Here is a 16219-nt window from a genome sequence, read left to right on the forward strand (position 1 = left end):
TGCTATCGCTGTATCTATCGATGATTTCTGTGTTGTTTACTAGGATTTCTCTGGCGATGGTTTGGTTATGGGAAGAGATTATATGTTCCTTAATGGAGCCCTGTTGCTTATGCATCGTTAAACGCCTAGAAAGAGATGTTGTTGTCTTGCCTATATACTGGGTTTTTTGGAGCTTACAGTCCCCAAGTGGGCATTTGAAGGCATAGACGACATTAGTCTCTTTTAAAGCGTTCTGTTTTGTGTCTGGAGAGTTTCTCATGAGTAGGCTGGCCGTTTTTCTGGTTTTATAGTAAATCGTCAGTTGTATCCTCTGATTTTTGTCTGTAGGGAGAACGTTTCTATTAACAATATCTTTCAGGACCCTTTCCTCCGTTTTATGAGCTGTGGAAAAGAAGTTCCTGTAAAATAGTCTAATAGGGGGTATAGGTGTTGTGTTAGTTGTCTCTTCAGAGGTTGCATGGCTTTTCACTTTCCTTCTTATGATGTCTTCGATGAAACCATTGGAGAAGCCGTTATTGACTAGGACCTGCCTTACCCTACAGAGTTCTTCGTCGACTTGCTTCCATTCTGAGCTGTGGCTGAGAGCACGGTCGACGTATGCGTTAACAACACTCCTCTTGTACCTAGGTACAAGAGGAGTGTTGTTAACGCATATATATAAAAACGAAAGATTGAGAAAATTCGTGTTAGAATTATTAATCTTACTTTTTCGGTCATATTTAATAATAATATATATATATATATATATATATATATATATATATATATATATATATATATATATATATAATATATTGTACCTAGTAGCCAGAACACAGTACTCGGCCTACTATGCAGGGCCCGATGTGAGAGCATGTCTCAAGATTCTCCCACAACTGACTTGAATGGCTCATTGCAGTGCACAGTGCACCGATCTTCGTGCACAAGGCCCTATCTCTGTTAACCCTGGATAATAAACTGGCATGTTGGGTATGTCCAGAATGCCCTCTTAACCACGTTTATAATACGGAGGCCGCCGTATGTCCAGGCAGGAAGTAGATACAGGGAAGTTCAGCATACTTGCCACAAAGGGTCAGTGAGTACATTGGCCGGTGCGAAACGTGAGAAAGGAGAGGAGACGCCTGCGAGGCGACAGTTTGACCTTGAGGTCAACTTCAACCAGGGCAATGGAGAAAAACAGCTGTGACATGGTCGTGACATGTTCATAACGTCACCTCTGCTACTGATCAGGAAACGGTCAATATGATTGGTTCCCGCTCATTTGCTGCAATGCTATTGGTCAAATTGTAATGCTTTGTGTACGTCCCATGAGATGCCCTGAGCCACTGGCAAGAGCATTCTCATGAGGGAGCCCTTATACAGAGGACGGGTCCTGTTCTGTCTATCGGCCAATAGACTGAACACCGTCCATTCCTTACCGTCAAGTTAAACTCGGCGTCTTTTCGATATATCAATGTTCGCCCGGAATCGCTTTGTGAATATATTGTTCAGAAGCCTAAGTGACAAATCACCAGAGCTAAACAGACTGGTATCAGGTAACCTCAATTGACAAGTGGAGATCGTCTGTGAGTGACCTAGAGTGAACTGAGGCAGTGCCGCCACCTAAGTAATCTGTGTGTATCTTTTACCACAGTGTACCTGCACCACAGTGTTCAGTGTAGTGTATGGTACCATATAACCTGCAGCAGCCAGCCGCCACTCTGTTCCGATCGTGTTGCCTCGAGCTGCCCGCCGCCGCCCTCACTGTACTACGTGACGTCACCACCCTTACTCACTGCCAGTGCCAGAGTGTGTGCGTGTGTCTGTGACATACAACACGCCCTCCTGCGAGTACCCCCGTTTCAAGTACGGTTTGTTGGAAACCCTGTCATCAATGGTCAAACGTCAACGAGGAAACCAGCTATCAGGCCACCTACGAGTGCTTGCATAAATGTGCCTGAGTGAGTGAGTGAATAAGAGAAATACCCTCATCTGTAAGTACAAGATCTTGTCATTGTTTTATTGTGTCTGTCTGTGTTGATCTGAGCATCAACCACAGTTCTCACCTTCTCATACCTGACACAGGTTGTAGGTGAATCGACGGTGTATGCGTGGTATCACGGCATTAACTCGTCTGTGAATGTGAGCTTCACATACACCACACATTTAGTATTGTGTGACATTATTATTGTGCATGTTATTGCCTGTCCCATTGACAGTGTATTTGTGAGTTATTGCATATCATCATTACCCGAGTATTCGGTTGGAACGCTTGTGATCCCTTTGCATACCGGCAGTTAGGTTGCCGTGTTAATGTTTGGCTGTCAACTGTGTTAAGTTAGGTGTGTCTCCACGAGTGGATCCGAGTCCACTAGCCAGACGTCAAGAGTCTTGCTAATGCAACCATAGCCTTTCTGACGCCAATCTAAAGTAAATCAAGCACCTTTTGTATTAGTGGTTAAGTTAGTAAATAAACTACTGTTAAACTTTATGCGGTGTTTCCGTTGAACAACTTCTGAATACTGCCAACAAATAACTCAAGCCTTCAGCTCTAGGTGTCTTCAACACCGAGTTGCTTAATTCACTAAACTATAAATGTGATGAGGACCCTAGGAGTCCCTTAAAGTGTTTAATCATTGAGGAGATTCCAATGAGCAACGTGGAGCAGGACCAGGTGAGGCTAGTCTGAGAAGAGACCCTCAAGGACTCGAACTCGACCTTGCTCCCAGGCCCTGTACGGTTACTCTCATATTTTCTCTGCTAATTCCGACAGCTTCGTGAAGCGTCTGCCACATGTACATTGGCTACGTACGCATTGCTGTCGGGAAAGGAAAAAAGAAAACCCCCACACCTGATTTGCCTAATAAGCAAAGTTTTCCTGAATTTATATATTTTTCAGATGTTTTTCTTATGAATGATAAAGCTATCCATTCCATTGTGTATGAGTTTTTTTTTTAAATGTGAGTTAAATTAACGTAGCTATATGGCCGAACCTAACCAACCTTACCTAACCTAACCTAAGTTATCTTAACCTAACCTAAACTAACACAATTAAGTCATTTATATAAAAATATTATAAACAACAGAGGTCCCAGGACAGAGCCTTGAGGCTCTCCACTTACATTATCCCACTCTGACTTAACCCTTTATACTAACTCTGTTTTCTTATAATATATATATAAATGATTTAGATTCAGGTTTTAGTATCCTCTTTAGTAAATACAGAGATAAAATATTTATTAAAAATACTACTTATCTCTTCATCATTATTCGTTATCTGACCTGTCTCAGTTTTTAATGGACCTATCCTTTCCCTAATCTTTGTTCGATATAACTGAAAAAGCCCATTAGGATTTGACTGCGCTTGCAATACTATGTGAACTTCATAGTTTCTTTTTACCCTACTTACATCTTTTTATAATTTTTTTAACACGTACGAATTCTTGTTCTAAACTGACTTCCGCATTCCGATTCTTTTTGTACAAAGTAAGTAATTATCAAAAGAAGGCACCAAATCGGGAAGGCTATGTAGCACCATCAAATGTGCGGAATAATCAGAGGGCGCTAAATATCACCAAGGATGCCAATACGAGAACAAAAACATATAAGACGAACAATATCAAAAGTATCCAAGTCACCAAGAATTCTATTGAGGGACAGGTGACCACGAGGGGCGGTCGGAAAGCAAAACACACGCTCGTCCTGGAAATCAGGACATTCAAGAAGGATATGCACGACCGTAAGAGGGACAATGCAATTAGGACAATAAGGAGCAGGGTGGCACTCCATCAAGTGACCATGGGTTAAGAGAGTATGGCCAATACGCAACCTCGCCACAGCCGTTTCCCATCGCCGGCTACGGTGGTAGGAGGACGGCCACAAGGAAACACAACATTTTAAAGTACGTAGTTTGTTACCAGTAACAGATGACCAAGAAGCCTGCCAACGGGTAAGGATGGAGGAATGGATAACCGGCTAAAAGTCGAAATATGGAATATCTTTACGAGAGATGGGACAAGAGCGGACAGCTTCCTTGGCGGCAGCATCCGCACGCTCATTTAAAGACACCAGTATGGCTGGGAACCTAACAAAACTCAATCGACTTAAATTTACTGAGAACAAAAAACAGAAAATGCTGGATCTCGACAACTACTGGATGAACCAGATTAAAGGACCCGAGAGCCATGAGGGCACTACGAGAGTCAACAACAACTACAGAGGAAGACTGACAACGGGAAAGCAGGAGACAAAGAGCATAGAGAATAGCATAAAGCTCCGCTGTGAAGATGCTAGTCTCCGGAGGTAAGCGACACATATAAGTGCGATCAGGAAAAACAACAGAGTAGCCAACACCGTTCGCAGACTTAGACCCATCGGTGAAGACAGAAACAGAGTGGGAGTGAGAAAAAAGTGCTCAAGGAAAAGGCGTTTGAGAACCGTAGGGGGGGTAAAAGCTTTAGTGATGCAGGTCAAGGATGTACAAAACTGCGGAAGGGGGACTCTCCACGGGGGCAAAGAAGGAACAACACGAAGAGAAACATTAGAAATACGAACGGAAAGAGAATTCTGTAAGCGAGATAACCGGACAGAAAGAGGGTGGTATTGAAGAGGAACAGGAACCGCAGGAGGGGGTAAAAGTTAAAGCACGACAGTGGGGAGAGGAAGGATATGTTGCAAGGACCGCGCAAGATAGCGAAGACAGTAGCAATCACGGCGGTCCTGGAGAGACAGGAGGCCAGTGTCAACATACAAGGTAAGGACGGGAGTCGAACGAAAGGCACCAGAACTGAGGCGCAACCCAATATGGCGCAAAGCATCAAGACGGCGAAGAGTAGAAGGAGAAGCAGACAAGTAAGCAGGGAAACCATAATCGAGCTTAGAGTGGAGGAGAGAGGAATGTAAAGCAAGGAGAGTGCGCCTATCCGCTCCCCAAAAAGTATGGGACAATACCCGAAGGAGGGCAAGGGCCTTAGAGCACTCAACACGGAGGTGAGAGATATGGGGAGACCAAGACAAACGAGTGTCAAGGACTAACCGCAAAAGCTTCGCAGAATCTTTGTACTCAAGGGGATGACCATAAAGTGACAAAGAGGGACGAAGAACGACCCGTTTCCGAGTAAAAGTCAGGACACAAGTCTTAGTAGTAGAGAACTTGAAGTCATGATTGATGGCCCAAGACGACACGGCATCAATCGCAAGTTGAAGCTGGCGTTGAAGGCGAGGCGAATCATCACCCAGACAGCAAAGGGTAAGATCATCGACATAAAGAGAGGAGAAGACGCCTGAAGGAAGAGAGGAAAGAAGACCATTGATGGCAACCTGAAAAAGAGTAGTGCTCAGAACAATACCCTGGGGTACACCATCGTATTGCTGAAAAGAGGCAGAGAGAGCGGTACCAAGCTGCACCCGAAAGGAACGACTAGAGAGGAAGCTGCGAAGAAAGAGAGGGAGATGACCACGAAGGCCAAAAGAATGAAGCTAGGATAGAATATGATATCGCCAAGTGGTGTCGTAAGCCTTTTCCAGGTCAAAAAGGACGGCAACAACGAAGATCTTCGCAGCAAAAGCAGTACGAATATAGACCTCCAAGTTCACCAGGACATCTGTCGTGCCGTGGCACTTGCGGAAACCAAATTGAGCAGGGGAGAGGAGGTGATGGTGTTCCAGGAACCACATCAGGCGAACGTTAACCATACGTTCAAAGAGTTTGCAGACACAACTTGCGAGGGCAATAGGGCGAAAGTCCTTAGGGGATGTTCCCGGAGACCCCGGTTTGCGAACAGAGAGGACAACGGCATCGAGCCAATCCTCAGGGACTGACGACGACTCCCAGATCCGATTATACAGACTCAGTAAATACCGAGACGTACACGGAGGGAGATGGCAAAGCATCTCATAATGAATACCATCGGAGCCCGCCGCCGTAGAACCGCCGAGGGCCAGGGCAGAACGAAGTTCAGAGAGAGAGAAGGGATCGTTATAGGGAAGTCGAAGACGAGTGCAGAAATCTAAAGGACGAGACTCAAGGACAGGTTTACGAAGAAGGAAAGATCGGAGAAGATGAAGACCAGAGCTAACAGAAGAAAAGTGGGAACTTTTCTTCTGTGGGAAGAAGAAAAGTGGGAAGGCGAGTGCGGTGGCCCATAGGGCCACCGCACTCGCCTTCCGAAAGAAAAGAAAAGAATCGGCTGTCTGCCGACGGCGGTGTCTCTTCCAGGCTGCACGCTTACAGCGGACAGCCCGAGCACAGTCTGCATTCTACCAGGGAACGCACTTCCGTGGACCCTGAGAGGAAGAGCGAGGAATAGAGTGGAGGTCAGCGTCGAAGACAATGTCATGAAAAAGGAGGAGAGAGCGAGGGAGAGGCAGAAGGGAGAGGTCTGAGAGAGTAGCTTTGAGGGTACAGAGCTTCCAGTCCGCTTTCGCAAACTGGCACCTAGGGAAGGAGAGGGAAGAGCGAAAAGAGAAAAGGAAACAAGGATGGGGAAATGGTCACTGCCATGGAGGTCATCAAGAACCTGCCACGTGAAATCAAAGTAAAGAGAAGACGAGCAAAAAGAAAGATCAAGACAGGAAAGGATGCGAGTCCGAGAGTCCAAATGAGTGGGCTCACCAGAATTCAGAAGAGACAGGGAAGAAGAGAGGATAAACGGCTCAAGAAGGCGACCCCGGGTGTTCGTCAGAACATCACCCCAAAGGGAATGATGACAATTGAAGTCACCCAGCAGGAGTACAGGCTCCGGCAAGGAATCTAGTAAGTGTTTCAGATCAGGAAGAGAAAGCGAGACACTCGGGGGGAGATAAATGGAACAAACAGTGTACCATTTTCCCACAAAGATACAAGTAGCAGAACAATGGAGAGGCGAAGGAAAAAGTAAGGGGACAAAGGGAACATCAGTGCGAATCAAGAGAGCAGAAGAGTTAGGAGCCCCAGCAACAGCTGAGGGGGGGGAGGAGAGAAAGGAATAACCACGAAAACGACCAGGACGAGCACCAAGCATCGGCTCCTGGAGACAGACACAAAGGGGTGAAAATCGCGAAATCAGAAGTTGGAGTTCAAGGAAATTGTCGTAATAACCCCGAATTTTCCATTAAAGAGTAGACATCGACGAGAAGAGAAAGGACAATTACAGAGAACAAGGAAGAAACAAAGGCCAAAGAGCAGCATAGGACGTTAAAGAAGATCACGGTCAGCAAAGTCAGGGTTAGGGGGCATGGGTAAACTGAGCAAAGACGGAGGGAAGGAAGCGGAAGAACCAGAGGTGGGCGGGCGGGGTCCGGAGGAGGAGGAGGCAACCGAGAGGAGTAGTCAAGGAGAGCAGCAGGAAGAGGGGGGAGTAGAAAGAGGGGAGCGCACCTCAACAAGAGCAACAACCGAGAGGGAAGCAGGGGTCAAAGAAACCTCCATAACAGGAACAGGGGGCGCAACCACCGAAATGGGAGGGGAAGGGGCGATAGAGTCAAAAGTAGGGGCCGAGGAAGAAAGCGAAGCCTTCTTACCCGCCATGGAGGAGGAAGGAGAGGAGCCAGGCTTACGCTTCTGACTTAAAGAGAGCGGTGTCCCAGCAAGCAACTACGTACTGGGAAACGGATTCCAGTGTTTCAACAGGAGAAGCTGAACGAGAGCACACACGACGGCCGGTAGGAGAGCGATGGACATCAGCCCGCACTGACAGGCAGCGGGGAGAGTCAATACATGGAGGAGAAGGATGGGAAGGAGGATAGGAGGGAAACGAGGAAGAAGACACAGGAGACATAACAGACCGGGCAGAAAGAAGGGGAACCTCAGACAGAGGACCAGGAGGGGCACCCTTCGGGACAGAACTCAAAGGAACAGAGGAGGGGGCAGTGGGCGTATCAGGGTCCAAGGCCCGGAAACAGTTGTGGGTCTGAGGAAGGTGGGAAGGACGAGGAGAGGAAGAGAGCAACACGCGAGCATAAGAGACATTAGCATAAGGCGGGAGCCAGCGAACCTGGCGCCTCACCTCAGGAAAAGATAAACGCTCCCAGTGGTTCAAGGTGAGGACGGCTGCCTCAAGCTTGTAATGTATACAGGCACGGGAGAAGGTAGGATGGGCCTCACCGCAGTTGAGGCAACGAGCCTGGGGAGAAGTGCACTCCGACTTAAAGTGGCCTTCACCCCCACACAAAGGACAGAGAGAGACAGTACCAGAGCAGCGGAAGGCACCATGCCCAAACCTCCAGCACTTGTTACAAAGCCTAGGAGAAGGAATGTACTCCTGGACAGAGCACTTGGCACCAGCAAGAATGACAGAGGATGGAAGGGTCCTACCATCAAAGGTAATCTTCACAACCCGAAGTGGTTGACGGCGACGACCACGAGGGGGACGAGTAAACGAGTCTACCTGGAGGACAGAATGGCCTTGGGCATCAAGGATATGCCGAATATCATCGTGGCAGTCCTGCAGATTCCGAACACCGGTCGCGACATGGGGCGGGAGGAGAATAGTGCCAACACTGGCATTCAACTGAGCGTTCTTTGAGACCCGAACAGGGATCTCGCCAAGGCAGGATAAGGCAGCCAAGTGGGAAGCTGCATCCTGAGAAGGAGCAGCAACAACACGTGTACCGAGACGAGTGGTGTTGAAGGTAACAGAGGCATCCACGGAATCATCAAGATGCCGATGGAGGGAGAAATCATCAGGAGGCGGAGAATCAAGAGGGAGGAAATCAAAGTATTTGGCTCATGAAGTGGGACCAAACAAGGCCTGATACACATCAGTACGGGAAGGAATCGAGCGAGTGCGGCCATGGCGCGGACGGCGTTGAGAACCCCCAGAGAGAGAGGGGTCAAAAAGCGCAGTAGTCACAACGAGAGACTTAGCAGCACCAGGGGATGAAGTGGCCACCATTGGGGGCTTGAGGCTCGACCCAACCACAGAGGAGGGAGGGGAGCTGGGGGAAGAAGTCAGGAGGGTCAAAGGAGGAGCAAGGTTGGGGCCCAACGCAGCGGGGGCTACAGAGACCGGTCTTCCAATACAGGCCGACTCGGGGGCTTGGTCGCTCACCCCACGAGCCTGAGAGGGTACAACAGAAAAATACATTTACATACAGAAGAAAAGTGACAAATTCATCCACGAATGTGCCCCCACACCCACCATGGAGCGTCAATTAGAGGCAAGACACCCAACAGGAAAGTATCGCCGATCATGCCGGGGCCCCCTAGGGGTGCGTCGTGAGTATATGCCCCACAAACGCCACCTTAAGAACCGTCAGTCCGTCGAGATCGGGTTCTACAATGAAAGGGGGATTGACAATAAAAGGTTCCCCTCGCTCGAGACGTTAGGTACTACAGTTCTACGGGTGCAAGAGTATGCCTCCTCAAGCACCCAGGCGTCAAAATAGAAGAAGTCCAAAGGAATAACCAAAACAAGCAAAAGGTCGGCAGGAAACGACAAGCAGATAGAAGAAGAGGGAGGAGAAAAACGAAACATAAGGAAAAGGAAAAGCGATCCGGCGCAATTAGAGAAGGCAGCAGCAGGAGCGTAAGGCCATAAAAGGACAGAGGACTGTCCCACGGAGCATCACACTCTAGCAGCCGTCCACCAAGCCCCTTCATGGCGCCAAAGGGCTGGATGGGGAGGGGGCTTTTTGTACAAAGCTCTCTTCCTACCTTTCAGGTTCTTCAGATCCTGTGATATCCATTTTGGGTCATTAATATTCGATCTATTCAATTTGTATAGTATACTACGTTCCTGAGCTTTACTTAGAATATTTTTAAATAAGTTATATTTCGAGTTATTATATTATATTATATATATATAATACACTGTCACCGAGTGGGGGAAAGGCTAACATCGACGTCAACCAGTAAGGACTTGGTGTCGACGGTGTGGGAGTGAGTAGAGCTCTGTCTCTGCTCCAGTTTCTGCAGGCGCTCATTGCCTCGTCCGGTGACTCTGATTGCCCATCAGAATTCCCGCCACCAGACGAGTCGTGCCGGGCTGGCCAAACAACCCACACGGTCGTTGACCCCGTTCTTCCTGTAACAATAATATATACTGAATGCTTAGTAATTTATACTTTGTACAAATTATCACCCGAGGGAGTTAAATTCTTCCTGGGAGAGACGAATTAGCACTTCTCACTCCCTTCACGTAACAGGTATTAATGGGGTAGTAAATTAAGAGTGTGGCATGTTGGCAGCTTATGTTCTTCTGGTTGCTTCTGTTCCTGTTACAGGGTCAATCAGTTCAGCTTCTACATTGGCCCGGGGTCTTGAAGTGGAGTGAGTGTAACAGTGTATTAGCTGTTTATTGATTGTTGGTCTAGATTTCTTGATATGCAGCGCTTCACTGATGTCTAATCTTCTATTGTCATTGTATCTACCAATTATTTCGGCGTTGCTCGTCAGAGTATCCCTGGTGATCGTCTCGTTATGTGTGGCGATTATATGTTCCCTGATGGAGCACTGCTGTTTGTGTATTGTTAAACGCCTAAAGGGAGACGTTGTTGTTTCTCAGGCAGGCAGGAAGCAGACAGTCAGGCTAGGAAGCAGGCAGGGAGGCAGACAGGCAGGCATGCAGGCAGGCAGGTAGACAGGCAGGCAGATAAGCAGGCAGGTACAGAGGCAGGCAGGCATGCAGGCAGGCAGGAAGCAGGCAGGGAGGCAGGCAGGCAGGCAGGCGAGCAGGCAGGCCGGCAGGCAGGAAGGGAAGCAAGCTGGGTGGCAGGCAGGCAGGCAGGCAGACAGGGAGTCAGGCAGGCAAGCAGGCAGGCACGCAGAGAGCCATGCAGGTAGGCACGCAGAGAGCCATGCAGGCAGGCACGCAGAGAGCCATGCAGGCAGGCAGGCAGGCTGGGTGGCAGGCAGGCAGACAGGGAGTCAGGCAGGCAAGCAGGCAGGCACGCAGAGAGCCATGCAGGTAGGCACGCAGAGAGCCATGCAGGCAGGCACGCAGAGAGCCATGCAGGCAGGCAGGCAGGCTGGGTGGCAGGCAGGCAGGCAGACAGGGAGTCAGGCAGGCAAGCAGGCAGGCACGCAGAGAGCCATGCAGGCAGGCACGCAGAGAGCCATGCAGGCAGGCACGCAGAGAGCCATGCAGGTAGGCACGCAGAGAGCCATGCAGGCAGGCACGCAGAGAGCCATGCAGGCAGGCACGCAGAGAGCCATGCAGGCAGGCACGCAGAGAGCCATGCAGGCAGGCATGCAGAGAGCCATGCAGGCAGGCACGCAGAGAGCCATGCAGGCAGGCACGCAGAGAGCCATGCAGGCAGGCACGCAGAGAGCCATGCAGGCAGGCACGCAGAGAGCCATGCAGGCAGGCACGCAGAGAGCCATGCAGGCAGGCACGCAGAGAGCCATGCAGGCAGGCAGGCAGGCAGGCTGGGTGGGTGGTAGGGAGACAGTCAGGCTTACATTTTATATGAATATTTTCTTTTAACTGAAAAGTTTCATTTGTATTTAAATAAGTTTTAATATGGTTTAAGTGGAACACTTGCAGTGCCTAAATATATATTAATTGTCTTCTAATAGGAAGATTGAAAGGGAGTGATGGCTTCACAAACAATATACTCCCGAGGCGGATATCATGAGCAATGAGTCGTACTTAAGTAGCACTTAACAAATCATTCTGTGATTACCACTGGGAGGGGGAGACGCTAAACGCCTTTGTTCCTAACGTGAAAGTTTAATAGTGTTTATCGATAATATTGTTTATGGCATAAGTGTGTGTGTGATTTATTATTTGTATTTACCTATTTGTGCTTGTAGGATAGAGCTGTTAGTTCTTGGACCCTGCTTTTCTAACCAATTTATTTTCCTTTATTATGTCTAATACTTATTTCTTTCTAACACACACACACACATCCTCAGGAAGTAACCCATAGTGGCTACCTAACTCCCAAGTACCTATTTGCTGCTAGGTGAAAAGGTACATCAGAGCGAAAAAATCTCTGCCCATTTGATTCCTCCTCAGCCGGGAATTGAACCCGGGCCCATTAGGACTACGGCCCAAGAGCGCTGTCCAATCAGCTTGCTAGGCCCCTGTGTGTGTTATCACGTAGTTGGGCTTGTGGGGGTTCGATGTGATATCAACCACCAGATCTTTCACTCTACTTAACTCTTAAAGGAGTTTTCCTCCCAGATGGTACCTTGTGTTCAGCCTCCTGCTGCCTTTGCCTAATTTATTTATTTTACACTTTCTTGAGTTAAACTTTAGTAGCCATTTTCTAGACCATTCCTCCAGTTTGCCCATGTCACCCTGATGTCTCTTTCTATCTTCATCTGTCTTGATTCTTCTCATAATTTTTGTCTCATCAGCAAACATTGTGAGGAATGAGTCTATCTCCTCTGGAAGATCGTTTACATATATAAGAAACAGGATGGGTCCAAGTACAGAGCCCTCTGGGACTCCACTGGTGACATCTTGCCACTCTGATGTCTCCCCCCCCCCCTCACAGTTACTCGCTGTTTCCTCTTGCTTAGATACTCCCTTATCTACTGGAGCACCTTACCTTTAACTCCTGCCTGTTGCTCCAACTTTTGTAACAACCTTTTGTTGGGTATTGTGACAAAGGCTTTCTGACAGTCCAAGAAAATGCAGTCTGCCCTCCCTTCTTTTTCTTGCCTAATTTTCTTTGCCTGGTCATGGAACTCTATTAAGCCTGTAAGGAACGATTTACCATCCCTGTACCCATGCTGGTGGTGTGTTACAAAGCTCTTTCCCTCCAGATGTTTGACGAACTTTTTTCCTCACAATTTTCTCCATCACCTTGCATGATATACAAGTTAGGGAAACTGGCCTGTTGTTCAGTGCCTTTTGCCTGCCACCCTTTGTACTCAACTAGTTGTGCTTACGAGGGTTGAGCTCTGGCCCTTGTTTCCGCCTATATATATATATATATATATATATATATATATATATATATATATATATATATATATATATATATATATATATATATATATATATATATATATAGTATGGTTGTATAGTAAATCGTCAAATTTGACGATTTACTATAAAACCAAGAAAACGGCCAACCTACTCATGAAAAACTCTCCAGACACAAAGCAGAATGCTTTAAAAGAGACCAATGTCGTCTATGCCTTCAAATGCCCACTTGGGGACTGTAAGCCTCAAAGAATTCAGTATATAGGCAAGACAACAACATCTCTTTCCAGGCGATTAACGATGCATAAGCAACAGGGCTCCATTAAGGACCATATAATCTCTTCCCACAACCAGACCATCACCAGAGAAGTCTTAACAAAAAACACGGAAATCATTGATAGATACAGCGATAGCAGGCGGCTTGATATCTGCGAGGCACTACACATTAAGAAGTCGACACCAGCAATCAACAGCCAATTAATGCACAACTATATTCTACCCACTTCAAGACTCCGCACCAATATAGAAGCATCAAGAAATATGGGCCAATAGGCCCTTTGCAGTTACTTCCATTCTTCCCTTTAACTTACAATATATATATATATATATATATATATATATATATATATATATATATATATATATATGTGTGTGTGTGTGTGTGTGTGAGAAAGCTGCATGAACGCGCAAGCCATATATCACTAAGAACTCTTTGACCCGGCCAGGATTCGAACCCATGCCGTCCAGGATCACCCCTAAACGTACACAGTACCGTGACCACCGCACCAATGATCGTCAATCATTGGTGCGGTGGTCACGGTACTGTGTACGTTTAGGGGTGATCCTGTACGGCATGGATTCGAATCCTGGCCGGGTCAAAGAGTGATATATATATATGTATATATATATATATATATATATATATATATATATATATATATATGTATATATATATATATATATATATATATATATATATATATATATATATATATATATATATATATATATATATGTCGTACCTAGTAGCCAGAACGCACTTCTCAGCCTACTATGCAAGGCCCGATTTGCCTAATAAGCCAAGTTTTCATGAATTAATATATTTTCTCTAATTTTTTTCTTATGAAATGATAAAGCTACCCATTTCATTATGTATGAGGTTAATTTTTTTTATTGGAGTTAAAATTAACGTAGATATATGACCAAACCTACCTAACCTAACCTAACCTATCTTTATAGGTTAGGTTAGGTTAGGTGGCCGAAAAAGTTAGGTTAGGTTAGGTTAGGTAGGTTAGGTAGTCGAAAAACAATTATTTCATGAAAACTTGGCTTATTAGGCAAATCGGGCCTTGCATAGTAGGCTGAGAAGTGCGTTCTGGCTACTAGGTACGACATATATATATATATATATATATATATATATGTCGTACCTAGTAGCCAGAACGCACTTCTCAGCCTACTATGCAAGGCCCGATTTGCCTAATAAGCCAAGTTTTCATGAAATAATTGTTTTTCGACGACCTAACCTACCTAACCTAACCTAACTTTTTCGGCTACCTAACCTAACCTAACCTAACCTAACCTATAAAAATAGGTTAGGTTAGGTAGGGTTGGTTAGATTCGGTCATATATCTACGTTAATTTTAACTTCAATAAAAAAAAAATTGACCTCATACATAATGAAATGGGTAGCTTTATCATTTCATAAGAAAAATATTAGAGAAAATTTATTATTTACGGAAAACTTGGCTTATTAGGCAAATCGGGCCTTGCATAATAGGCTGAGAAGTGCGTTCTGGCTACTAGGTACGACATATATATATATATATATATATATATATATATATATATATATATATATATATATATATATATATACATATATATATATATATATATATATATATATATATATATATATATATATATATATATATATATATATATATATGTCGTACCTAGTAGCCAGAACGCACTTCTCAGCCTACTATGCAATGCCCGATTTGCCTAATAAGCCAAGTTTTCATGAATTAATTGTTTTTCGACTACCTAACCTACCTAACCTAACTTTTTTGGCTACCTAACCTAACCTAACCTATAAAGATAGGTTAGGTTAGGTTAGGTAGGGTTGGTTAGGTTCGGTCATATATCTACGTTAATTTTAACTCCAATAAAAAAAAATTGACCTCATACATAATGAAATGGGTAGCTTTATCATTTCATAAGAAAAAAATTAGAGAAAATATAATAATTCCTGAAAACTTGGCTTATTAGACAAATCGGGCCATGCATAGTAGGCTGAGAAGTGCGTTCTGGCTACTAGGTACGACATATATATATATATATATATATATATATATATATATATATATATATATATATATATATATATATATATATATAAATATATATATATATATATATATATAAATATATATATATATATATATATATATATATATATATATATATATATGTATATATATATATATATATATGTCGTACCTAGTAGCCAGAACGCACTTTTTGGACTACTATGCAAGGCCCGATTTGCCTAATAAGCCAAGTTTTCATGAATTAATTGTTTTTCGACTACCTAACCTACCTAACCTAACCTAACCTAACTTTTTCGACTACCTAACCAAACCTAACCTATAAAGATAGGTTAGGTTAGGTTAGGTAGGGTTGGTTAGGTTCGGTCATATATCTACGTTAATTTTAACTCCAATAAAAAAAAGTTGACCTCATACATAATGAAATGGGTAGCTTTATCATTTCATAAGAAAAAAATTAGAGAAAATATATTTATTCAGGAAAACTTGGCTTATTAGGCAAATCGGGCCTTGCATAGTAGTCCAAAAAGTGCGTTCTGGCTACTAGGTACGACATATATATATATATATATATATATATATATATATATATATATATATATATATATATATATATATATATATGTCGTACCTAGTAGCCAGAATGCACTTCTCAGCCTACTATGCAAGGCCCAATTTGCTTAATAAGCCAAGTTTTCATGAATTAATTGTTTTTCGACAACCTAACCTTCCTAACCTAACCTAACCTAACTTTTTCGGCTACCTAACCTAACCTAACCTATAAAGATAGGTTAGGTTAGGTTAGGTAGGGTTGGTTAGGTTCGGTCATATATCTACGTTAATTTTAACTCCAATAAAAAAAATTGACCTCATACACAATGAAATGGGTAGCTTTATCATTTTATAAGAAAAAAATTAGAGAAAATATATTAATTCAGGAAAACTTGGCTTATTAGGCAAATCGGGCCTAGCATAGTAGGCCGAGTACGACGTTCTGGCTACTAGGTACAACATATATATATCCAAGGCATTTGGTGAGACGAAGACAAC

At 44.7% G+C, this 16219-nt stretch overlaps 1 protein-coding gene across 1 annotated transcript in view; it reads left to right on the forward strand.

Moving 5' to 3' along the window:
* The first annotated feature begins 10991 nt into the window (after nucleotides 1-10991).
* LOC123753488 (mucin-22-like) overlaps nucleotides 10992-16219 on the forward strand; it is a 33647-nt gene continuing 28419 nt past the window's right edge. The window contains exon 1 of the mRNA XM_069309348.1: nucleotides 10992-11330. Within this exon, the coding sequence (XP_069165449.1) occupies nucleotides 10992-11330 (339 nt within the window). The remainder of the gene's footprint in view (nucleotides 11331-16219) is intronic.

Source organism: Procambarus clarkii, chromosome 6, assembly GCF_040958095.1.
Source record: "Procambarus clarkii isolate CNS0578487 chromosome 6, FALCON_Pclarkii_2.0, whole genome shotgun sequence".
NCBI classification, from domain to species: domain Eukaryota; kingdom Metazoa; phylum Arthropoda; class Malacostraca; order Decapoda; family Cambaridae; genus Procambarus; species Procambarus clarkii.